The sequence below is a fragment of the Sciurus carolinensis genome, chromosome 2 (assembly GCF_902686445.1).
Source record: "Sciurus carolinensis chromosome 2, mSciCar1.2, whole genome shotgun sequence".
Taxonomy (NCBI): domain Eukaryota; kingdom Metazoa; phylum Chordata; class Mammalia; order Rodentia; family Sciuridae; genus Sciurus; species Sciurus carolinensis.
This window is the reverse complement of record NC_062214.1, coordinates 71456978-71483763: the sequence shown is the minus strand read 5'-3', so window position 1 is coordinate 71483763 and position 26786 is coordinate 71456978. Positions and strand designations below refer to the sequence as shown.

General features: G+C 37.0%; 1 protein-coding gene across 1 annotated transcript in view; it reads right to left on the bottom strand.

The window, feature by feature from the left end:
• The window catches only part of Chrna7 (cholinergic receptor nicotinic alpha 7 subunit), a 113918-nt gene extending 87516 nt beyond the window's left edge, over window positions 1-26402 (bottom strand). The window contains exons 1-2 of the mRNA XM_047540157.1: window positions 26271-26402; window positions 25893-26032 (exon numbers count right to left, since the gene is read on the bottom strand). Of these exons, the coding sequence (XP_047396113.1) occupies window positions 25893-26032; window positions 26271-26325 (195 nt within the window). The 5' untranslated portion in view covers window positions 26326-26402. The remainder of the gene's footprint in view (window positions 1-25892; window positions 26033-26270) is intronic.
• Window positions 26403-26786: the final 384 nt, after the last annotated feature.

Below are 26786 nucleotides of genomic sequence, written 5' to 3'. Positions count from 1 at the left end.
TATATATATATATATATATATATATATATATATAAAATGAAGTGACTCATACTAGGGGTCCCTTGAAGAGTTCCAGGATAGGGACAGGTTACAAGAAAAACCAACCACAAGATAGGAGGGCTGGAATCTTCAGCTTTACCTTTGGAGAAGGAAGGGTTGATAATTCAAATATGTGGCCCCTTGATTAAAAAACACAGCCATGTATGTCCCAGTAGGGTGGTACTACCCAACTCCAGAGACAGAATTTCTTGTGCTCAGGACTTTGTGGAGTTTGTACTAAGTAATTTTTCATCTGGATAACTATTAGCATCCTTTATGGTAAAACGATAATTGTACAAATCGCACATTCCTGAATTCTGAGAATCTAGTAAATTATCAAAACTGAGGAATTGAGGGAAGCCCTAAATTAAATTTGCAGTAAACTGGGCAGAAATGTAGGCACCTTAATGATACCATTTGTGGTTGGCATCTGAATTAAGGGTCATCTAGTTGGGGAACCTACCATTCTGTGGGAATCTGATGCTAACTCTAGGTAGTTAGTGTCAGAGCTGGTATGGATTATAGGACAACCACTTGATGTCAGAATTGTTGACAGAAGGCAACAGTGGGGGAAAAACATCAGTTTGACAGCTTTAGGACAGGCCTCAGAAACAATCAGTTTGGATTCAAGCAGGAAGACAAACTACTTCAAAAATATGTCTCTAAGAATGTGAAAGGTAGAAGTTCACATGGGTCTGAACATAAGAGGGGAAACTTAAATCTCTACTGAAGAGTTTGTGGATGAAATAATGATATTACATGAAAAAAATCCAACAATTAAAAAAAAAAGACAATTAGACTTTAAGGAAAAGAAATATCATCCCAGTGTACTACAAGGTTCAGATGTAAATAGTGATTTCATAGATTATCATAAACTGCAGATTAATTCAACCCAAACTGATGATGTCATTTCACTAGAGGACCATGGGAAGAGCAGAGGACATATGATAACTATGTGGTGGCAGAGGTGGGGAGTGAAAAAGAATTAAGTCTCCACTTTCAGTACTTGGAAGTCTTTAGATGTGAAACATCTATACCAAAAAGCAGTATTGCAAGCACTTTATTTAGAGATATGGATGTAAATATAAAAGAAATGGCTAAGAGAAGTGTACTTGGTTGTCTACAAGAAATGTAAATGGAGGCAAATGTATAAATTTCATAGGATTCAGTTTTCAAACTATGGGAAAGAATACAAATAAGAATACAAATAAGAATTTCTAAAAGTATCACTATTATGGTTTGGATATGAGGTGTTCCTCAAAAACTTCTTTGATAATGCAGGAACATTCAGAGGTAAATAATTTGATTATGAGAGCTGTAACCTAATCAGTCCATCCCAGTTTGAATGGATTAACTGGGTGGGAATAGTAGGCAAGGTGGGGTGTGACTGGAGGAGGTAAATCACTGGGGATGTGCCCCAGGAGGGTGTGTCTTCCCTGTGGTTCTTCCTCTTCTCTGGACTTCATGAGAGGAGCAGCTTCCCTCCACCACACCCTTCTACCATAATGCTCCTCCTCCTCATGGGTTAGGATTAGGGTCAGTCCACCAGGGACAAAACCTCTGAAACCATGAGCTGAAATGAATTCTTCCTCCTCTAGGTTGTTCTTGGTGGGTATTTTGGTCACAGTAATGCAAAGCTGACTAAAACAATCACAGGAGTACTGTGACACCATCATGGGGATTTTTATCATTTTAAAGAACAGGATAGAAGAGGTTTGTTTGGTGGCATTTCAGAGATCACACAATTACTGAGGTGCCATTTCATTTTTAAATGCTGTTTTATGATTTCAAATCTTTTGACTCACTCTGAATCTCCCTTGTAAATAAGTGTTTCAGTATCATGGGAGTGAAAATGGTTAATTCTGACAGGAAGGGATCTAAAAGTCTCTTTATGGAAAGCATCATAAGCAATCCCAGGATATTGTTTGCATGCAGGGAAAGTGTCTGGACTACTTTCCTCTCTCTCTTCTGTTGCCACCACCTGGCCTTCTTCCAGTCCTGGTCTAGGTAAAAGTTGGCACTACGTGCTGTCTACTGCATGACTTTGGATGCAGGGGTTTCTTCTGCCCATACTGGTTGGAAACCACCTATCATTTTCTGTGCATATTGGCTCTATTGTGAAAAGTACTATGGATCTGGACCAGATTTGGTATACAATCAACAATGTAAGGATAATAAGAACAGCACATTCAACCGGGTGGGTGAAGGATTGAATGAGAGAACATGTTTACTGTAGAATCAGCCCTAACTTTGGCTCCTTCTGTCATGTATCTCATCTTGTGCTCATGATGTGAGTCCAAACTTCTCATGGTTCACAGTGCTCCTTGGGCTATGCGGCTCTGCCTATCAGCCCTTGCTATGTATGCTCATCCTGCTGCTGCCAGCTTCAAGAGGCAACCAGCACAGTCATGCATCCAAGGGGGCCTCTCCCTCCCAGATTAGCTGCAGAGGGTTTTCCTCTGTGAGTTTCCATTCCAAGGAGCTATAGAGTTGTGTCTATTGTTAGTATCGACCTGGTACAGTTATTCCCCATTTACCTATTTATTTTTGCCTGAGTATGTATGATTTAAGTTTACTCTTGAATGAGGCATGCAGCTGCAACTTTCCAATCTGAATGTGGAATGACATTCACAACATGATGATTGTGGATAAGACTGAACTTGTTTCTATTGTTGCAACATGTCACCAGTTTACCAGTCTTTTGCTGTTCTCTAAAACCTTATCTTAGCTTTATTGAATTGTCCAATTTTCTTTGTTCTATTATTTCCTTCAAGATTGAAATTTTACATCCTATTTCTATTCTTATAGTAGTAATTTACAATTTTTAAAACCCATAATTTACTTATTTTCTCTACAAATGCCTACATAAGCCAGCACATACACACACAAACATATATATGGGTTATAGATATATATAAATGACAGATGATACATATATAAAGAAATGTATTTGTTCCCCAATTTTTTCTACCTCTGAAATATCAATCTCCACCCCTCCTAAACTGTTTTTTTTTAACAATGGAAGATCTAATATTTGGGTGATAGTTTGCTGTCAATGTTTCAGGGATTGACAAATAGGATTAATGACAAATTTTCTGGAATTTGATCACTTGTATTTCTTATACCCACTTAGTTTGCTTAGGGCTTGTTTTTATTTTTGCATAATTGGAATACATTATTCCAGCAATTCTTTCAGATAATTTCTGGGTGGTGGATTTTGATTCCTTACATATGTGAAAATAAAATATATATATATATGTGAATTTATATATATATATATATATATATATATATATTTTTTGCCTTTCTACTCTTGGCTTCGCAGCATCTAGGATAATAACTACTTTCTTATCTGAGCTTTGACATTATCAAGTCCTATATTTTTTGATAAGAAAGATTATGTGCTCATTCCTTAGAGAATGATTTTCCTCTATTCTGCTGGATGAATAAGATTTTTTCTTCTTGGTGGAATGGAATTGAAATACTCAATGGATCTTTTACATTTAAGCATCATGTCTTTCTTCAACTCTAGAAACTGAAAAAAAAAAATCCTATCGGTACTTCCCATTTGCTCAGTTATTGTTTTTGAGATATAAATCAGACTCAAGTCAGAATTCATTCCAATGCCTACTTTTAGTCAATGTTTTCCAAATATAATTTTCCACTGAAGGGCTCCATGACAAGGCAGATCCCAGGACTAGGGTGGAGGGAGGAAGGTACACACACTTCGCCTGGGGTTTCTCATTTTATCTTGTGCCTGAAATTCAGAGAATCTATCAAGGATCATGGAGACCACAACACAAAGGAACAGGAGACAACCAAATGATAATATCGGCATCCAGAAAGAATAATAACTGTAACAGAGCAAAACAAATTAAATAGAAAAAGAAAAGATCAGTAATTCAAGAGGAAAATAAAACCTCATTGTTACCTACGTAAACAGCTTAACTATTGCAGAATTTTTTTAAAAAATGAGCAGATAAACATAAAATACCCTGAAAACAAAAAACATACAAAGAGAATTAGGTTGAAGTCCCCAGATGTCCTCTGCCTAGAAAGCTGTTCATAATAACGGACCACCAACTCATGTGATCATAAGAGACTAAAAGCTGTTTGAAAATTTTCAATTTATATACACACAGATTATGTATTTTCCAGTTCTTCTCAAATACAGACAGTGACACAGACACTCAAAGTCATACAACCAAAGCTATCCACTTATAGGTGTGACAGGCCTGTATCCCCCATGCACCCTGGCTCCACACTCACAGCCCTTTCTGAAGTTCCTGGTAGATTCAAAAGGAGACTCACTTTCCTCCAAAAGAGCAGCATTTCTGAAATAGGTGGTGTCCTCCCAAGTCCAGACAAAACTATGTGGCATATCTTATCCAGAGCATTTCCTGACACTAAGTTTGAAGCACTTTAAAAGTGCTTCTTTCTAATTCAGTGTGCTTTTCAAGTGGTATCTGGAAAAACCCAGGAAGCCAGGGAAAGCTGCCTTTGTGCTGATACATCAATGACCAGCTGCTTCTCGCTGGAACAAAACGCCACTGCAAGGAAACATTTCCTGTCATGAATAGTCCTTTCCAGTTTGTACTTTAATCCACTGCCCATAATTTTCCTTGTCAGAAACAATGAAGGTGCCATCTGTATGGTTCCATTTTAATACATGCCTGATGGTTATTGTCAAAGGATTGTCCGGATCACTATCACTGCATTAGCATGCACAGAACAGGATGGAGAATCCAAACTGCCCTGTCTCTCTCAGAGGGAAAGGAGGCAAGTAGAAATTCCCTTCAACTGTGTGACATTCAGTCCTTGGGTGCAGAAGGCTGAATTCAATGCCTCTTGTTCCTAGGGTCATCAGCCAGTATACACTATTCCCACACCTCACCGCTGAGAGAAAAGTATCTGATGCAATTTATACTTAATCTGGAGTTGTAAAATACAATACTACTAATATGAAGAGCAGGGGAGTCTCAAAGCCAGATATGGAAAGGTCTTCCTGCTTGAAATATCCCAGAATGCCTGATATTTACCTAATGGCTTTTGACTATTTACAGGATGTGCCACTAAAACAAACAAACAACCACCAAGTGAGTTAGCTTTCCATTACTATAACAAAATACCTGAGATAGTCCTTAAAAGAAGAAATGTTTATTTTGACTCACAGTGTCAGAGATTTCAGTTCATGGGTGATTAGCCCTGTCACCTTGGACCTACAACAGTATAGAACATATAATCAAAGTCTACTATCTCATGGTGGCTGGGAAACAAAGAAAGGAAGGGCCTCAAGGGCATGCCCCCAAAGACCTAACTTCCATAACTACACCCCACTTCTTAAAGGTTCCACCATCTCCTAACAGTGCCGAGTGATGGGGACCAAATCTTTAACACAGTGGCTTTGGGGAAAATTTCTGATACAAACTGTAACAACCATAAATACCTGACTATTTGCAAATATCAGGATTCTATTAACTTTGTCCATTTTAATTAACATTTATTATTCTTTAACTTTCAAACAAGAAATTTTATTCATCTTTAATCTATAGATATTTTAGGCAAATGTAAAATATTGATCCAGTTCTAAATTTGCTGAGTAATTACATTTGATGAAAAACGTAGAACACTTTTTGTATTAAAAATAAAACTTTTATAAAGAAATTTTAGAGTTGCTTTAAAATAGTCTTTTTAAAGTTTCTAATTGATTTTTAAATCCGAAAATATGTTTTGTTTTATGAACTATGAATATAAAGTTAATATAAGTTTTCCAAGATTTATATACCCAAAACTGCATTACCTAAAGACCATCTTTAAAATTAGTTTAGCTAGGATTTTTAACCTGCTAGGACACTTTGCAAACATTTAGTTTGATTTTCCTTCAGGGTCCGATTATAAGATCAAAACAAAAAATCCATCTCAATTTCACTCATGAGCCACCAACTTTCGTTATCAGACCCTCCTTTGAGGGACATATTGTCATTCCTAATAAACAAATTTTAAAATGAGGCCATTGACCTGAGGTTGTCTCTGTACCTTTACTTTTTATGTAACAAATAGCAATCTAATGAATCCAAGTAACAAAGTGAAATCTAATTTGAAAGTATAATGAACAGGTGAGTTTCACCCAATGATAGCCAGCCAGGTTTCCGTCATTCATGGGTAACCAACTGATTAGACTATGCCCACATAAAGCAAATGCCTACCTGCAGCCAATCAGATAATTTCTCTACTTCTGCATTCCACCTATAAAACCTTACTGATTTCTCTACTTCTGAATTTGCCTTATAAAAGCTTGCTGCTGGGTGGAACTCTCTGAACCCCTTCTGGTTTGCAGTGTTGCCTGATTCATGAATAGTTCTTTGCCTAAACTTCAATAAATTTTCTTTTAACAAAATCCCTCCTAAAAATAAGAACATTCCTGAAGAATATCCCTACTTAAAGCACTTTAATTTTAGGACTCTAGAGTTTTTGATATTTTAATAAATCAAGGAATAGAAATATAAGCAGAGTATTAAAATAGGAGTAATAACAAGAAATAGACTGTTAAAACTAGATGGCTTATGAAAATGTACAGCAATGGATGGAGCTGGAGAATATCTTGCTAAGCTAAATAAGCCAAACACAAAAAAACCAAAGGTTGAATGTTAACTCTGATATGTGGATGCTAATTCACAATAAGGCAGTTTGGGAAGAATAGAGTTACTTTATAGTAGATAAAGGGGAGTGAAGGGAGGGAAGCAGGTATGGGTGTAGGAAGAATAATACAATGAAACAAACACTATTACCTCATGTTCATATATGACTGCATGACCAATGTGATCACAATATGTACAATCAGAAAAAATGAGCAATTACACTCCATTTATGTATGATTTATCAAAATATATAAATGCATTTATAGTGTCATGTACAGCAAATTAGAACAAATTTAAAAAGAAAAAAAAAAGAAATACCATGTGGGTAAGTCTGCAAAAAAAAAAAAAAAAAAAAAAAAAAAGATCTACAGCTCTACAGCAATAGGAAATCTTAGGACAGGTCCAAGGTTTCTCATAAACCCTTCTTTACTGTTAGCTCTGTAAATAATTATGTCATTTCAACATTTCTAAATATTAAAAACTGCCATAGCAAATACATTTTCTCCCTATTATACACTCTTAAATAACTGAACGGCCCACTTGGGCACAGATATAGTGGATAATATGATGTACAAATGTGATATAGTTTGATGATCATTCACTCATCACACCAGTAACCCTTTAGCCTTGAAAAACAAAAGGAATTAATTGGTCAAGATTTCTTTAAAGCTACTTAAAAGTAATGTACTTTAAACTTCACAAAAATCAATTCTAGGTGCATTAGAGATATAAATAAGAATGATAAAACAACAATCATAAAACAACAAAAATCTTATTAAAAAAATATAGAATCAGGTTGGGAATGTAACTCAGTGGGAGAAGATATCTTAGGCCCTGGGTTCAATCTCTAGCACACACACATACAAAAGGAAACTATCTTCATGAACTTGAGGAAGAAGAAGACTTTTAAAACATGGCATCATGTGCAGTGAACATATAAGAAAGGATTTCTAAACTGAACCGTGGTAAAGAATTTCTGCTCATTAGAAGATATCATAATCTGTACATATATTATACTTCCCTTAAAAGTTTTCAAAAGAGAACCAAAACAGCATTTTAAAAAGTAAACCAACAAGCCAAAGAATCTCAAAGGACATTTGCAAAGTACATAACTGACTGCTATGGTTTGAATGCTTATTCCCTCCAAAATTCGTGTTGAATTTCATTTCCTTTGTGATGGTATTAGGAGGTGGGACCTCAAAGAGGTGGAGGTTATGAGGGCTCCACTCTCATGGAGGGACTAATACCATAACTGCAGGAGTGAGTAGGGTGTAGGGCTACCCCTTCTTGTTCTCTCTTGTTGCTCTTTTGCCATGTGATGCCTCCCACCATGTTATGACACTGACAGAAGACCCTTGCTAGATACTGGCACCTTAATAGTGGGCTTCTCAGCCTTTAGAAAGATGAGAATATGTACCTAGTCTCAAGTATCCTGTTAAAGCTGCACAAAACAAACAATAACTAAGGAAGGGTGCATGTTCAGAATATAGAAAAATTCATATGAATATAAAAAAGAGAATATTCAAGAGATATGAATAAACTCTTCTTGAAAGTCTTTATTCAAATGCCAAACTAAAAAATGAAAATGTCCTCAACCATATTAGTTATCAGAGAACTTTTAATTAAAATCACAAGGAAACGTCACTCCACCAGAAGGGTAGATTTATGATTTTTCTGTCTGTAGTACTGTGGATCCAACCCAGGCCCATGAGCATGTTAGGTAAGCACTCCACTACTGAGCTATATCCAGTGCTCCAGAATGGTAAATTTAAAAGACTGAAAATACCAAGATTCAGGGAGCATGAACAACAAGAACTTTCAAATATTGTTGGTAGAAATGTTAACTGATATAACCATTTTCAAATCATTTGGCATCATCTGGAAAAGTTAAAATCATGACCCTATGACCCACCAAATCCACTACTATCCACAGGTCAGACAGAAATGCAAACCCCATGCACACAAAGACATGACATCTGAATTAAGGACAGTGTTGTTGGGGATTTTTGCCCTTTAATGTGTGGGAACTGATGCTAAGTGGGTAGTGTCAGAGCTGAATTGGATTATAGGACACCCACTTGGTGTCAGAATTGTTGACAGAAGGCAAAAGTGAAAGTAAGTACCAGTTTGACAGCTGTAGGATAGACTTAGGAAACAATAAATTTAGTTTCAGGAAGGAGAAAAAATGCATCAAAAGAGTCTCTAAGAATGTTAAAGATAGGAATCCACATGTATCTTAACATGAGGAAAGAGATTTATGTTTCTACTGGAGAGTCAGAATAAAACAGTGATTACATGAGAAAGTCAACAACTGGAAAAGATAATAACTCTAAGGAAAATAAATATATCATAATCTACTACATGGCTCAGATGTGAATAGCAATTTGCATAGGTTTTCATATAAACACTGTAGATTGAATTAACAAAAACTGATTACATAGTTTCACTGGGGGAAGGTGGAGAGAGTGGGGGATAACTATTTGATGACTGTGTGGCAGTAGAGGTGGGGAGCAAATGAAGAATTAAATCCCCACTTTCAATACTGGTAAGTCCTTAGAACATAACGTACACCAAAAGTGGCAATATAAGCATTTCATTTAGAGATGTGGATGTAAATTTCAAAACAACAGCTGAAAGAATATTTGTGGCAGTGTTCTGCATAATAGAGAAAATCTAGAAACAACCTAAATATCCATAGATATAATAAGAAATCTTGTTATCGTCTTACAATAAAAATAAATAAAGTAGAGCTACAGGCAACAACTTGGGGACTCAAAAATAAACTGAACAAAAGCAGCCAGATCCAAAAGATTACATATTGTATGCTTGTATATAAAGTTCCAGAAAAGGGGGCTGGGATGTAGCTCAGTGATAGAACCAATACTTAATTAACATCTGTGAGGCTCCAGGTTTGATCCCAATCACTGCAGAAAAGAAAAAAAAAAAAAAAAAAAAAAAAAAAAAGCTCAATGTCTGGTGAATAGCATTGCTCTAGAGGAGGGAAAAGTTGTGTAGGTGGTGTTACCTTAGGTGGGATTCCTCTGTGACAACTTGTTGAGTTGGTTTTGATATTGTGCCACATTTGTGCATATCTATTATACTGCAATTCAAAGTTTTAAGAAGGAATTAAAGAATAATTTCCAAAATTGAAATTTGTGACTCTCCACAAGCTGGCAGGTAGGTTAAAGTTTACTTCAAGTGACAACAAAATGTTTTCACAGAAAACGTAATAAACTAATGTTTTCTAACTAGTGATTTCAATTGCAAATTTTTGAATTTAATGAAATATATTCTGGCAAGCAGGGAGCAGTCCTAGCCTAATTTGTTTAATCAAAATCTCCAAACATAATTTACTCTATATGTGAGCTTATTAAAACAGATACATTAGATTAGAAACTCATAATAAAATTCTAAAACTTGAAATCAACTTAAAAGTCATTCCAATGCTTGCCTTCTCTCTATACAATAAAGCAAACTGGTTTTCCTTCCTTTACATATCCTCTCCCTAAAGTAGATTTTTTGACTCAAGACAGGAATCTTTACAATTTGCTTTCAGTGATCCAACTGTAAATTTCCCACAGAGGATCTCTCATAGGTGGAATTCATTAACGATGACAATGACAATTTCCTCCCCTCTTCCCTCTGCCACCAGCAGATGAGACCCAGCAGCCCCTGCACTAGCAATCTGACTCAGAATAGGTGGTCAGCCTCCCATCGAGGCCTCTCCTCTGCTGATTTTTAAACCATTATACCAGCTTTTACATGATTTCCAATTGGATCTCATATTAGTTTCAGTTGATTATTTCCTCTTGCCAGGAGCTGTGATCTGAGGCTACTATGTAACTTCCAATTTGATATCTTAGAATATGAATAACTGTGTTATATGATGCTTTATTCTATGATATAAAAAATGAACCATATTTAACAATGAAAGTGAAGGGTAATAGGTAAGAATAATATGGACACATATACACTATTTTATGACACTTCAGAATCATTTTTGCCACAGTCATTTATAGTTGATATTGATGTAAGGAAATCACTGAAATGAGGAGCATGTGAATTGCTCTTAGAAGATACCAAATAAGTGCTAGAATACAGCTCAGTGGTAGAACACGCTTAACATTCATGAGGTCCTGGGTTCAGTCCCTAGTACCAAAAGAATAAAATGAACAAAAGATACCAAATGACTTTCTTCTTCTCTGTAAACACCACCTAATCCTGATTTTTAATAAATCAATAAGAGAGCAGAGATTTTCAATGGCATCCTTCCATAACAAGACTATTTCTCTTTCTTTAACAGCATGTCAGGGATGAAACAGGAGCTCTCGAGAACGAATTCTTTGGGGGAAAACCTTTAGAGGTAGACTTGAAGGGTATTATTTACAACAAAGACTCCTTTAGTAAAGCTGCCGATAATTCTTAGTCCATAACAGTTAAAGAATTTTGTGGTTTATGTTCTTAGAGTCATAAGCAGTTTTGGCAGGGAAAAAATTTCTACTATAATAATTATGGCTCAATTATAAAGGAGCACTGTAAACAAGCTTTAATTTAGAATTTCAATTCTGCTATCAGCAATAACAGAATGTTATTAGCAACAATAACAAGGTAATATTAACCAAACCTTGAATAAGAACAGTTAGAAAAGTTGGAAGAAATGCAAAACTCATGTGTGTGAAGGCACCAGAAAACTCGCAGGGCAGTGAGGAATTATAGAGAAACGCCAGGACCAAAGGAAAACCCTGAGAGAACAATAGGATGTGGGCTACTCTTCCAGAGCCATATGGTGATTTCTTAAAAAATGCCTAAGAGGCTAAAAATGAGGAGACCTAGATTCAAGAGCAAGGGGGACAAAATAGGAGTTCAGGGTTTATTGAAGAGGAAAAAAAAATTCCAGGAAACTCTCTGGGTTTACAACCTAGAATGTAAATGCAAGAACCAACCTCACAGGGACTGAAGCCTGGCTTCTTATTTTTTTTCAATCACTAAATAAGTTCAGGTAATGTGTGATTGCTAGTGCCCCCTAGGTTTGCTTTTGGTCAGAAGCAAATATAAAACAGGAGTAAGAATATTTTTCAAGACCCTCCAATTATCACTGCCATTTTTCACAAGCACTGTTTGAAATAAACTACAAAACCACCAACTAAGAAGGAGCATATGCCATGTGACTAAAAAGTTAAAGGAAAAATCAACAATAGAAACGGAAGCATAACATATTTCAAGAATGGAGTCATCAGATATAAAATTATTCTTATTAATGTATTTGAGAAATTTTAGGACAAATGAGATCTATTAAAATTCTCAAAGTGAAAAATGCAGTATCTGAAACTTTAAAACCAAGTCAGTAGGTGGAACAACAAATAGATACAATGAGAGAATCTATGGCTAAATATCAGTCAACAGAAAATAGTCTGAATGAAGCACAGAGACAAAATAACAGAAATTATAGAAAAGAATCTGAAATATAGGGAATACAGTGTTTTGTTCTGTTTTTTTTTTAATCTTCACACTATTAACATGTGGGGCCATTTTTTTGCCATGGGGGTGCTGTCCTATGCATTGTAGGATGCTTAACAGCATTCCTTTCCTAAACTCTTTCCAATTAATGTCAGTACTACCTTTCTCTCCAGTTGTGTCAACCAAAAAATGTCTAAAGGCATGAAAAATATCTCTTTGGGGACTAAACTGCTTCTAGGTGACAAACTGTGACAAACACATAAATGCAATCCCAAAAGGAGAAAAGCAGAATGGAACAGAAGCCATATTTAAATGAATAACTGGGGCCAATTTTCCAAAACTTATGAAAGAAACCAAGCAATAGATTCAAGAAGTACTACGAATCCCAAGCAGGAAAACAAATGAGCAAAATGCCCTATGTACAGCATAGTAAAACTGTTAGAATCCAAGGATAAAAAGTAAATTTTAAAAGCAGGCAAAGAAAACAAGAAGAGAGTAACCTTGAAGGAGTAAAAACAAGGCATACAGCTGATCCCTTGAGTCAACGGAAGTCAGAAAACAATGGGGTAGTACCTCCAAGTGCTGAAAGGAACCAAGAGTCTGTATGTCTAAACTGTCATTAAAAATGACAGCAGTTAGAAAAATCAATAAAAAAATAAAATGGTATAAATATATTTTGAGAAGAGCAAATAAAGAGAGGTCTTGCCATTCCCAGGCTCACAAAAAAGAAAAAACTAAAGAATAGAAGGAAAAAGATCTCAGATGGAAGTTAGTAGTTAGCAGATACAAGAAGGAACAAAAGTAACCAAAATTTAAATGTTTAGGTAAATCTAAAAGCAGACACAAGAAGGAACAAAAGTAACCAAAATTTAAATGCTTAGGTAAATCTAAATGTCAATGAAGAAAGTAGTGATAATCTTCAAGTTTAAAAATTTTATAGAAATAAAATATATGACAATAATTGTACTAAAGTTAGAATTATGGGGTTGAACTGTAAAATGGAAATAAAGTGATCTTAAACATTATACAGAAAGGGTTACGACCCAGAGTTTCATTAGTCAAGGTTTCCTGCTGTAATCTCTAAACCACTAATTAAAAAAAAGATGTATGACTAACAAGCTAGGAGAAGGAAAAACTGGAATCATATCAAATGAGTAGTTCACCCAGAAGAATGTAAGAAAGGAGAAAAAAATGAATGGAGAAGAGACAAGGCAAAAGCAAGCAAATACTGAAGGATAATTTAAACCCAACAATATCAGTAATCACATTAAAGATCACGAAAGACAAAGATGATCAAACTTAAGCCTTAAAAAAAATCCATCCATTGAAATGTTTTCTCTGATATGTAGATGTTGACACACAATAAGGTGAGAGGGGGAGAACAGAAGTTCATTGGATTAGCCAAAGGGAAGGGAAGGGAGGGGGATGGAAATAGGAAAGACAGTGATTGAATGGGACACAACTTTCCTAGGTTCATATGTGAATACACAACCAGCACAACTCATTTACAACCACAAGAATGAGATCCTAATTAGAATAAGTCATATTTCATGTTTGTATAAATATGTCAAAATACACTCTACTCTCCTGTATATCTAAAAAGAACAAATTAAAAATGTTTTTAAAAAGAAAAAAAAATCTATACACTGCTTACAAGGGACATCATGAACAGTAAAACAATTCTAGATGATTTCTAAATTTAAAAATAAGGAATAGGTATTGAAAATAAAGTGATGAGAATTATATAATAATGGGGGAAAACACAATTTGATTATAAAACTTGCAGTTGTTTACAACTTGGCCTATTTGCATCACTTTAAAATTAATGCCTATTAATATTGATTAAAGCACCATACATGGTGTCTCAACATTTTAAATTTTAAGTATTTCTCTACGCATCCATAAACATGAAGAAAGAATAGCACAGCTGCACCAGAATGCCTTGGGCAAGGGTGATCTGGGTGATTTCTCCCTACTCAATTATTTTTTAATTTAATTTGTTTCATGATATAAAACATATACTTCTTTTGTAAACTTTAAGAAATGTTACTTCTCATAACATTACTAGGTGAGGTTTCCAGTTCTGCATGTAATGAGCCAAGAGGCTACCACTGTGTCCTAATAAGAAGTAAAAGCTGAACAGACTGAAAAATCAACAGCTTTTCTTAGACCCCTTAGTTTACAGGGCAAACAGCTGCCCCCATTGCTAGAGAGACAGACAGGTGATTACAGTGAACCAATGCTCACCACAACAGAGACTCAGAGCAAAAATCACTGTGGGAACCAGAGGTGGGCGCCGGGGCAGGAAAACCTTCGGGTAATTAACAAATTGCTAAAGGTACAATGCAGTCAATTCTGAGAGTTAAAAATTTCAGAGAGACCAAGTCATAGAGGTCTCCCCACAATATTGTATGATTTACCTCTAGGACCCTGACCAGGTTTCCAGCAAAGATCAAAGAAAAGTCCACATGTGTCTCCAGCAGGGAAGGGCAGAAGGTGTATTTTGAAATACACCAGACCACTCTGCTCTCAACAAGGACTGATCTGAGGAGGAATAAATTAACCAGTCTCTAACCTGTTGGTTTCTTGTCAGAGCCTAATATGCCTGAGAAAAGGGAAATACAAACTGCAGTCCAGTCCGTTTAGCCACCATATCTGAGGATGAAGAAAATGACTAAAAAACACTTGTGAGGTTCACAGTCCCGAGTCGCAGGCTGACCAAACCACTGAGACCTGATCACAGTACATGGGGCACTTCCCCTTCTCCCATACCGCACCCCTGCTGGGAAAGGCCTATTTATTGCAGTTTCTTCAACAGTACATCAAGTCTGGCTATTAATACAATATTATAAGATACACTAAAAGGCGATATATACAATTTGAGGGGACAGAGGAAGCACCAGAAACAGATATGGCAGGAATTTGGAATGATCAGATCAGGAATTTAAAACAATTCTAATGAATATACTAAGGGGTCTAGTGGATACGGAAGAAAGCATGCAAGAACATATGGGTGATGAAAATTCTAACAAAGAACCAAAAAGTAATGCTAGAGATCCAAAACACAGTAACAGAAATGAAGAGTACCTTTCACGGACTTACTAATGTGCTAGACGCATGTGAGGAAAAAGTCTCTAAGCTTCAGGATGTATCAAGAGGAATTCTGAAAACTAAGACAAAAAGAAAGCAAATACAGTAAGGGGGAAAAAAAGGAACAGAACAGAATATCCAAGGACTACAGGACAAAAAAACAAGTAACATATGCATAATGGAAGTACCAGAAAGAAACGAAAAAGGAACAGAATACTTGAAACAACAATGACCCACAATTCCCCAAGTTATTGTCAGTCACCAAGCCATAGACACGATAATCTCAGGGAACATGAAGTAGGATAAAGTGCGAAAAATACAAAGATAGTACATCTTTATATATTATTTTCAAACTAGAGAAAATAAAAAATAGAGACAAAACTCTGGAAGAAGCCAGAAAGAAAAAAAAAAAAAAAAAAAACCTTACCTATTGAGCAAAAAGATAATTATATCCAACTTCTCAGAAACTTGGCAGGCAAGAAGATTGAAGTAGATATTTAAAGTGTTGAAAGAAAAAGCAACAACAACAAAACCCACCAGAAACCTGGGTTTTTGTACCCTGAGAAATTATCCTCCAAAAGTGAAGGAGAGCATGGTAGTGCATGTCTATATTCCCAGTGACTCTGGAATCTGAGGCTAGAGGATGACAAATTGGAGGCCAGCCTGAGCAATTCAGCAAAACTCTGCCTCAAAATAAAAAAAAAAATTTTTTTTTTTTAAACTGGGGATCTAGTTCAGTGGTAAAGTGTCTCTGGGTGTGATCCCTCAAAACCAAAAACAACAAAATAAAAGAAAAAGAAAAACAAAGGTGGACCCATGCAAACAAAAGCTGAGGAAATTTGTTGCCAGATATCATTCATGTCAGGAAATTTTAAAAGAAGTTCTTTAGAAAGAAATAAAATGAGTAGATTTGAGGTCAGAAACTCAGATTTACATAAAAAAGACTACCAAAAAGTTACAAGATAAAAGTATTTGTTTTTCTTATTTTTAATTGATCTAATAGATAAGTTGGTTAGCAATGACATATTTGGTTATGTATGTAGGATTATTTTGTTATTATAAAAGTGGTAACAGTGAAATAAATGGAGAAAAACATAGTATGCCAACAATAAACAAAAGGCAGTAAAACTTGGGTTAATTATAAATGCATATTGCAAACTCTAGGGAAATCACTAAAGACATGGAAAAAAAAAAAAAAAAAAAAACAACTGCTGAGTGCACTGGCACACGCCTGTAATCCCAGAGGCTCAGGAGGCTGAGGCAGGAAGATCTTGAGTTCAAAGCCAGACTCAGCAAAACGTGAGATGCTAAGCAACTCAGTGAGACCCTATCTCTAAATAATACACAACAAAGGCTGGGGAAGTGGCTCTGGGGTTGAGGGCCCCTGAGTTCAATCCCGGTACAAAAAAAAAAAAAAAAAAGTGTAGAAAAGAAATAAAAAAGTAAAATATACCAAGAAAGAAAGAAATTAGAATTATATAACATGCTCATATCCAGCCTAAAAAAGCAGAAGAGTGGAAGGAGTAAAGACTAAGGACAAGAAATAGAAAAATCGTAACACATGTGGTAGCTGATAAGCCAACAGCATCGATAATCACTTGGAATTTCAATGATCTAAATGCACTAAAAAACCTAAATGATCAAAGTGGACCCAAAGAAAACAAGATCCAGCTTTATATTGTCTACGAAAACCTACATTAAATACAAAGACACACACAGATTAATTAATGAAGAAAAGCACACCTTTCCCACACTAATTAAAAGAATGCTATACTGATTTCAGACACACTGACCTTTAAAGGGTCATTACAAAGGGACCTAAATCTCTAAGAAAAGCTATAATCTTTAACATGTATGTACCAACAAGAAGGTGTAAAATTATATAAGGCAAAAACTAACAGAATGTCAGGGAAAAATAGATGAATTCACAACTAAAAATGGACAGATGCAGCAGGCAGAAAATCATTAAGAACACAGTTGAACTCAACATCTCAATCAACTGGCTATAATCAATACCTATAGACCATTTCATCAAATAACAGCTCAACTGTATTTTTTAAGATCACATGGTCCATTCAACAGATAGAACACATTCTAGGCCATAAAGCACACTTTAACAAATTAAAAGAATAGTGCTCATACAGTGTGTGCTGTAAGTCCTCAACAGAATTAATCTAGAAATCAAAAACTGAACAATAGCTAGAAAATTCCAAGACATAATAGAGATTAAAACTTCTAAACACATAGGTCAAAGACTAAATCTCAAGAATTAATATTTTGAACTGAAAATGAAGACATAACTTATCAAAATTTGTGAGAACTAGTGGAAAAAGTGCTTAGAAGAAAATTTAGAGCACAGAATGAACATCTCAGGAAAGAAATATCTAAAATCAATAATCTAAGTTTCTACCTTAGTGGGGAAGAAAACAAATCCAAAGTAAACATAAGAAATATTTAGAACAGAAATTAATGAAACAGAAAACAGAAAATCAATAGGTAAAATGAATTGAAATTATACCTGGTTCTTTGAAGCCAGCCTAACTAAAAAATAGAGAGGACATACATTACCAATATTATAACTGAAAGAGGATACCACTACAGATCTATGGTCATTAAAATAATATATAAGGAATACTATGAACAACTCTATGCTCACAAACTTGAAAACCTACATGAAACTGACTAATTCTTTGAAAGGTATAATTTGTCAAAGTTCACACATGTAAAAATAGACAATTGAGTAGACCTATATTTATGAAATAAATTAAATCAATAATTAATAATATTCCAAAAGAAAATGCATCAGACCCAGATGGGTTCCCTAGAAAATTATACTAAACATTTCAAGGAAGAAAATATACCAATTCTCTACAATCTCTTTCAAATGGGAGAGGCAGAGGGACTATTTTCTAAATCATTCTGAGGCCAGTATTACTGTAATGACAAAATCAGACAGAGGCACTTCAAGAAACAAGGACTGCATACTCATGAACACAGATACAAAAATTCTCAATGAAATATGAGCAAACTGAATCCAACAATGTAGAAATGTACTTATACACCATGACCAAGTGGGATTTATTCCAGATATGCAAGGCTGGCTCAATATTCAAATAGTAATGTAATCCATCCCATGAACCAACTAAAAAAGAGAAATCATATAATCATATCAATAGATGCAGAAAAACAGATGCATTTCACAAAATAAACATTCAGTTACAACAATAAAAAAAAACACTCAGTAAAGTAGGGATAGAGAGGATCTTCCTCATCTTGATTAACAATATCTACAAAAAGCCAACAGCTAAATGCACACTTAATGGTAAGAAATTCAAAGCTTTTCCACTAAGTTCGAGAACAAGGCAAGGATGTGCCCTCTCATCGCTTCTTTTCAATATCATACTGGAATTAACAGCTAATGCAATAAGACAAAAAGGAAATAAATATATACAAATTGGGAAAAAAGAAATAAAATTGCATTTTGGGGATGTCATAATTGTCCATGTAGACAATCTGAAATAATCAACAAATTAAAAAATCTCCTGGAGCTAATAAGCCATTATATCAAGGTTGGAGGATACAAGACTAATATGCAAAAGCTAATCGCTTTCCTATATACCAGCAATCCTTTAAGTTAAAAACATAATATAATTTAAGCCTGCAAAAAGTAAATATGTAGGTATAAACCTAAAAAATGATATACAAAAATCTGTATCAGGAAAACTGCAAAACTCTGATGGAAGATATCAAAGAACTAAATAAATGGAGAACTATTCCATTTTCACAGACTCAATATTGTCAAGATGTTAGTTCTTCCCATCTTTTGCTATATAGTTTGCAAGGTAATCCCAACCAAAATTCCACTGATATTTTAAAGATACTGACAAACTGATTTTTAAGTTTACACAAATAAGCAAAAGACCCAAAACAGTCAACACAATATTGAAGGATAACAGATTTGAAGGACAATTACTACCCAATTTTGGATTTACTAGAAAACCAAAATGATCATGACAGTACATGTCGGTGAAAGAAAAGACAAATAGATCAATGGAACAGAATAAAGAACCCAGAAATAAACCCATGTAAAAATACTCAACTTTTCAACAAATGATACAACAGCTAGATAACTGTGTGCAAAAAATAATAATAATAATAATAATAATGACACAGACCTTCAAAAAATACCTTAAATTTTATGAAATTGAAATGTAGAATGTGAAACTATACATGTCCTGGGATATAACACAGGAGAAAAAGCAAGTTGACCTTGGGTATGGTGATGACTTTATACACAACACTGAAAGTATGGCCCCTTAAAGAATAGTCAATAAAATGGACTTCATCAAAATTTAAAACTTCTGCTAAGTGAAAAACATTGTCAAGAATGAGAAAACAAGCCAAACAATTCGCAAAAGACACATCTGGTAAAGGACTATTATTCAAATATATATAATTTCTCATAAAATTTGATAAGAAATAAACATCCTGACTCAAAACTGGGTCAAAGATCTTAATAGATACTTCACTAAAGAGATACAGATGGCATATAAGCCTAAATAAAAGATGTTCCATACCATATGTCATTGGGGAAATGCTAATTAAAACAACAGTGATATATCACTACACTCCTATGGGAATTGACAAAATTTGGAACATGACAAATACCAAATGCTCCTGAGGATAGGGAGGAATAAGAACTCTTATTGTTGGTGGGAATACAAAATGGTACGGCTACTTTGAAATACAGTCTGATAGTTTATTACAAAAAGTAAACATACTCTTACCATTCATTCTAGTCATTGCCCTTCTTGATATTTACCCAAAGGATGTGAAAACTTAAATCTACGTAAAAACATGAACACAGATGTTTATAACAGTTTCATTAATAATTTAATAATAATTTCCAAATTTTTGAAGCAAATAAAATTCCCTTCACTAGGTGAAAGGATAAACTATGATACATCCAAAATATAATATTATTCAGTGCTAAACAGAAAGGAGCTATCAAGTCATAAAAAAATGGAGAATTTAAAATGCATATAACTAAGTGAAAGAAGATAATTTGAAAAGGCTACATATAATATGAATCCAGATATGTGACATCCTGGGAAAGGCAAAATTATGCAGATAGTAAAAGGTAGTCCGTGGTTGCCAGGGATTGGAGTAGAGAAAAAGGATGAAAAGGCATAGCACAGAGGATTTTTAGAGCCGCAAAAGCACTCTGTACAACACTATATTGGTGGAAACTTATCATTCTATGTTTGTCCAAGTCCATAAGGGCACATCACCATCAGTGAAACCCCAATGTTAACTCTGAACTTTGGGTGATAACCATATGTCAGTATAGGTTCACTGAGTGTAACAAATGTACCTCTGGTGGGGGATGTTGATAAAAGGAGGCTGTGCATGTGCGGGCATGGCAGGCATATGGAAAATCTTTGTACCATCCTCTTAATTTTGCTGTGTACCTAAAACTGCTTGAAAAAAAAGTATGGAAAAATAACATTTTGGGGATAATTACCTGATTTTCCTCAGGCATTTCTTCTTAGAATTTGTTCTGTAAGTGTAATCTTTATAAGTAATATGTGATAATATTTAGAGTTATAGCATTTTAAACAGTAGCTAGTAAATGCAAAATCATAAATCTGAGGAACCTGAGCACAGGGCCACCAAGGGGAGTTCAGAGGAACTACAAGCCTCTAGGATACTGGGCTCCATAACTTTGCCTGCCTTCTGCAGGAAACTCTAAATGTATGATCACTTTCTACTGTCTTGTGATTAAAACTTCCAAAAAATGAATCTGCAATCCAAAATCTATAAAAATTCCAAAAATCATTCATTCATAATTATGTGTTTTATATTTGTGTCTGATTATATATTGATTCATATTATTCATCTTAAACATCTTGCCTTCTGGACATGTTTTCATAACTATGCACATTTATTTTATGCAAATCAGTTCTTACAATAGCCTTTAGATGTATGTGTCCAGGTGACTGAATAAATGGCATGAATAAAGGAGAAATATTATGAAAATTTTTGGCAGTTTAGAACTTTCCATTTGCATCACTTCAAAATGATTTCTTATGTACTATCTCATTCCCAGACCAGTGACGAGTCCATGAGGTAAATAAATTAATAATCATCAAAAATCAGAGTATGCATTTAGGAATAATTGAGGTACTTCACTTAACAAATGTTTCCCTCTCTCCATAGTCCCACAGCTGTCATTCTAGATTTCACCTTGCTGTTGTTTCAGCTTGTCCTCAAAAGTTCAGGTGTTGGAACTTCAATTCCTCAATGCAGCAGGGTTAGGGGGTGAGGAATAATGAGAAGTGTTTGAGTCATGGAGACAGTCTTTATGAATGGATCAATGACTTTCTTTGGATACATTCTCATGGGACTGATTATTTACCCCAAGAACATGTTGTTATAAATGAGGTCACCTTTGGTGTTTTGTCTCTTCTGCATGTGCCTACTTGCTCTTCTGCTTTCTGCCATGAATTAAAGCAATACAAGTCTCTCACCAGAATCTGAGCAGATGCCAACACCATGTCCTTGGACTTCCCAGCCTCCAAAACCATGAGCAAAATAAACCTCTTATATGTTACCCAATCTAGTATTCCAGTATAGCAACATAAAACAGACTAAGAAAGACCCATCCTCATCCCTGATTTACGTTTTCCCTTCTCTCTAACCTACTCCATACTCAGTGCTCTCAGTATCCTCTATCTAAACACAGATCTGATTATTTCTCTCCCCTACTCAGGAATTCACTTTCTACTCTCTACCTAGTACTTTATCAAGCACTTATTGACGACAGCAGACCACAGTGGGTAAATCAATTCCTTTGAAGACTCTTGTTTTGTCCTCAAAACATATGCACATTTTTTACTCTAATCTATTATTTATACTTGTTGAATTTAATTAAAATATCACAGTTTGGATTGTTTACATTTCTAGGAAAATATGCTACAGCAAAGTGGGCTTTCAGCTTCATGTAACTCCTGCCATGCTGCTTCCTCATATCCTCCAAGATACCCAGACTAGGGCCCAGTGTGAACTTAGCAGAGATGTTCAAGACACCTCACACATTAACACCTCTACCAAAGAAAAATCATAACTTCCATCTTGCTAGGTGTTTTCTGTAACACAGAACAAAAGGGTCAGTAAAACTGTTAGTAACCAGGTCAATACTGTATTCCTCCTTTAGAACTTCTCAAACATAAGCACACTAAATTTTCTGAGAAATCTTGCACAAAAACTTGTAACAGAGATCACCCAGAAATCAGGAGCCCACCTTGTTGAAAAGTGTTTCTTCTTCACTGTACTTTCATACTTTCCTTGCTCTGTTCCCATTACCTAGAAAGTCAATCCTACTTTCTCCACCTGGCAAACTCCTACTCACCTTTAGAAATCAAATCATCTCCTCTCTCTCTAAACCATTTCAAGTCACAATAGTTGAAAATAAATGTTTTCCTTATGCACATCTACAGCACTTGGTATATTTATGTTAAAGTTCATCAACTTGGTAAGCTTGGATTTACTTCTTAGTATTCCAAGCCAGATAATGAGATCTCTGAAAATAGAAATTATCCCTTATTCATCTGTAAATTATCAGAATCTAGCAGAGTTCATATTAGGAACCCTATAAATATGTGTGGAATAAACTGATGAAAGGGTAAATGATTTTTAATGAAAATAAAATATGTAACAACATATGCCATCTCCCAGCTCTCTAAATAACAGTTCTTTGCTGCCAAAAAGTGGAATAATAATATCGAAGGGGAGGGGGCAATTACTATGGTCCAGAACAGCCCGATGGGTAAATGACCCCTGGAGTTGAATTTGTAAAAAGAATCCTCACCAGTCAAGATTTTGCCACATAGCTCCCTTATGGGACCACAGTGTCTCTGTCCAGGGTGCTGAGATTTGAACTGGAAAAACCTTTGTTTCAAAACCCAGCAGAGAGGAGCAGAACTAGAATATAAATACTTGCTTCTTTTCTTGTCTCATATAGAGACTTCTTTCTCATCCAGGATCTTAGGATAGTCATATTCAATCAGTTACAGTTCAGTCAGTTTAAGTAGATTATGCTGACTTTGTTCTGCAAAATAAGTTAGCCAGTCTAAAGGAGGCAGAAGATTTAGGAAAAAGGACCTGTGAGTTAGATGTGGGTTTTCCTCACTGCCCTTTCTCTAATCACTGTGTGACCTTGGGCAAGTGACTATACCTTTCTAGGCATGAACTTCCTGCCCTTTAAGTAGTTCCATGATTAAGATAGAGCAAATCTTCAGTGAATCATCAGTGTGTGTCAAGCACTTTCACTTTTATAATCCTCTCAAAACCCTGTGAAGTGGATATTATTATTCTCATTTTACACATGAGAAAACAGGGCTTAGAAAGGTAAAGTAGCTTTCTCAAGGCCACTCCACAAACATGCAGCATTGCCTAGTTGGGAAGTTCAATCTGTTCACAGCTAGATCCATGGCCAAGGTGAGTCTAAGACTTTCTCCTGCTGCCCTCTTCCATGACCTCTGGCTACTGATGGCCATCTTCGAGTGTTTTTCTAACACTGGACATGGTTCACAGTACTTATGATTTTTTTATTTTAATTTTTTTGAAACATGACAATTTTTAAAATTTTCCACATCACTAAAGATAACTTATGCCTTAATTTCTTCTAAGAGGTGAAATGCCTCTTATTAATCACATTCCTCAAATAGTCTCTTAAAGAGGCAGAGGTGCCCAGGATAAAAAGGTTATAGCTTCTCTGTGAGTGAGCAGTCTCCCAAAGGGGCTACCACGGCCTTGGAAGTCCTGCCTCACTTGCTCACATGTGCTCTTCAGTGGAGTGGCCACTACACCATCACATTCCATCCAGACAGCATGAGGACAACCCCATGAAAGGCTGCTGTAGCACATACAGTGAAGCAGCCTTGCCAGAACAGATCCTGGGCAAGTGGGAAGAAGGGCACTGACTTCCTTTTCTCACCCTATCATGTATCATTTTGTGGAGTATATTAACTCAGCTGCCTGGCCCTTCCTCATGTCATTTTTGTATGAAAATGACTACAGAATGTGTCTAACTGTGGCATCTCTTAAAGTTGCCTCCACGTTCTTAAATTACTCACAATAACCCATGAATTGCTACAATATCCATTCTGTTTACAGAAAAGTCAAGACTCAGGACACTTAAGAAATTTACCTAAGATCAACAATCCAGAGACCAACAAAGCCCAAAGGCACCAAAATCCCAAGAACAAATCCTGAGCTCCTTAACGTAACTCAGGAGCTGTTCTATAAAGCAGTACATCTTACAAATGCCCTGGAGCCTCTATGCCTCTTCCACCCCAAATCCTCTGCACCTCCATTACCCTGTAACCTAGCTTTGCTCAATACTAGAACTTCTTTTTCAGTTTGTTTCCCTAGCTTGAAATTCCTATCCTCTCTCCTTTCCTGTAGCCTGTGCTTCATAAACAGCAACTAACATATTTAATCCAGGCAATAGTAGCTATCTTCCCCTACATCTCCCATGATAACTTTTCCACATCATCACACATACATTCAATATTTAAAGCAGGATTCTGCCTCTAATAAGAAGTACATATTTGATACATGTGTAATATCAGAAGAAAGTCATTCATCACTGTAATTTTAACTAGATTAAGAGACAAACATGCATTATCTATTTGCAGGATTATGAAATATCACTAACGTCTTACGTCACTTTTTTTTAAACCTTCTGGTGGTTTTTAGCACTTTCTACCTGGAGTTGTAGCTAATTTCCACACCTCCTTCTTATGACATCATTCCCTCCCCATGAACACCATTATTCCTTTGCCCCACCCTACCCAAATCCAAGCCACTCCAGAACAGAATCCAATGCTTTGTATGGACCAGACATGCAAACCCATTCATAATGAATTAAACATTTTGCCAAGTATTAGTACTGTATGAAGGACACACCAAAGAAAATTGAATATTCAAAGCAGTCTAAAGGAAAAAACAAGAGGACAGTGTAGATTTGCCTAGTGAAGTGGGCACTGATAAGGCTGCAAAGCAAGAGTTCGGTGGGAGGTGGAAGTAGCTGCCTGAAGGGACAGACAAGGGATCTCTGGTGTGGAGCCTTGAGTTCTAGGAGGAAGACTGTCAGAGGAAGATTCACCAGAAAGGCAAAAAAATGCCCATTACTCAAATGGGAGGGGGAGTCCAAACACTCCCGGCTCGCCCTATGACCTCTGCCTGGACAGATTCACCAGCCGCAAAGCTCAGGGTCAAGCCCCTACCCAATAGCAGCAGAAAAGCATAGAACTGGTTAAACTGACACCGAATGAGGCCATTCGCAGGCTGTTCTTGCTACTGATTCCTAGCTTGGGATACTTTCGCCCTGAGTTTCTAAGCTGAGGAAAGGCAGAACACAAGTATTCATGCACAGGTGGCCAGGGCGATGAAAAAAAGCTTCACCTGGTCGCTCCACGGCAGGCGGGGAGACCAAGGCAGCCCGTGGCAGACTAGAGTCCGGGTCAGATTGCCGGTCGCCTCACCCGGGGCCAGCTAGTTTGTACCGGCCAAGCTACACTGCCTGGCCGCCCCTGTGCTATCACAGCCCCTAGGAGTTGGCAGGAGGGAGGGGACAGCCCTGCAGCCGGCGCTGGGACTCACCACGTCCATGATCTGCAGAAGGCTCAGAGAGAAGTAGACTGTGAGCGGCTGGGAGTCGTTGGCTACGGGCCTCTCCAAGGGGTTGTAGTTCTTAACCAGCTCCTTGTAGAGCTTTCTCTGGAACTCGCCTTGCAGGGACACTTAAGAAGAAAAGAGCACCGGCAGGCTGCTTAGGAAAGGCCAGGGGTAGGCTCCCCTTGCCCCCCTCCCCCTGCTCGCGCCCCCCGCTGCCCAACCATGCAACCCAGACCAGCAGCCCTGGCAGCGCCCTGCTGCCCCGCTCTGGCAGGGATACCCCGCCTGGTCCCCGGGCGGCGCGCACAGAGCCGCCCGGGATCCCGCGGAAGAGTGGCGGACAGGAAGACGCGTCGGCTTTACCTTGCAGGAGCGACGCGGCCAGCGCCAGCCAGACACCTCCCCGGGTTCCGCGCATGTTGGGTCCCAGAGCTGCTGCGATCCGGCGCGCCGCCGTCTCGGCTGTCAGCCGGGGCCTGCGCCTGCGGCCGCGGAGCCGCCTCTCCAGCTTGGCTCGCGCGCCTTTAAAGAGCAGAGCGCGCCCCCGCCTCGCCCGCCCCCGCGCGCCACTCCACGTGACGAGCCCCGCCCCCGGACTCCTCCAGGCCAACCCTCGGGAGAGGGCCGGGCGTCTTCGCCGCTACCCCGGGAACTGCAGTCCGCGAGTGTTAAGTGCAAGATGCACTCAGAGCTGGTTATGCTCTGGGCACCCCAACCCTAGTTTCCACTGAACGGTCCCCGTATCACGCCTCGGACAGGGGCTCTCCAATGCCGGGTTCTATCCCTTGTGTTCTTTGTGCCCACTCTGCTCCCTCCCGCTCTCAACAAGAAGCAGCACCGGACCACTGAGAGAAAGTCGGGAAAATTTGGGGATGCAGG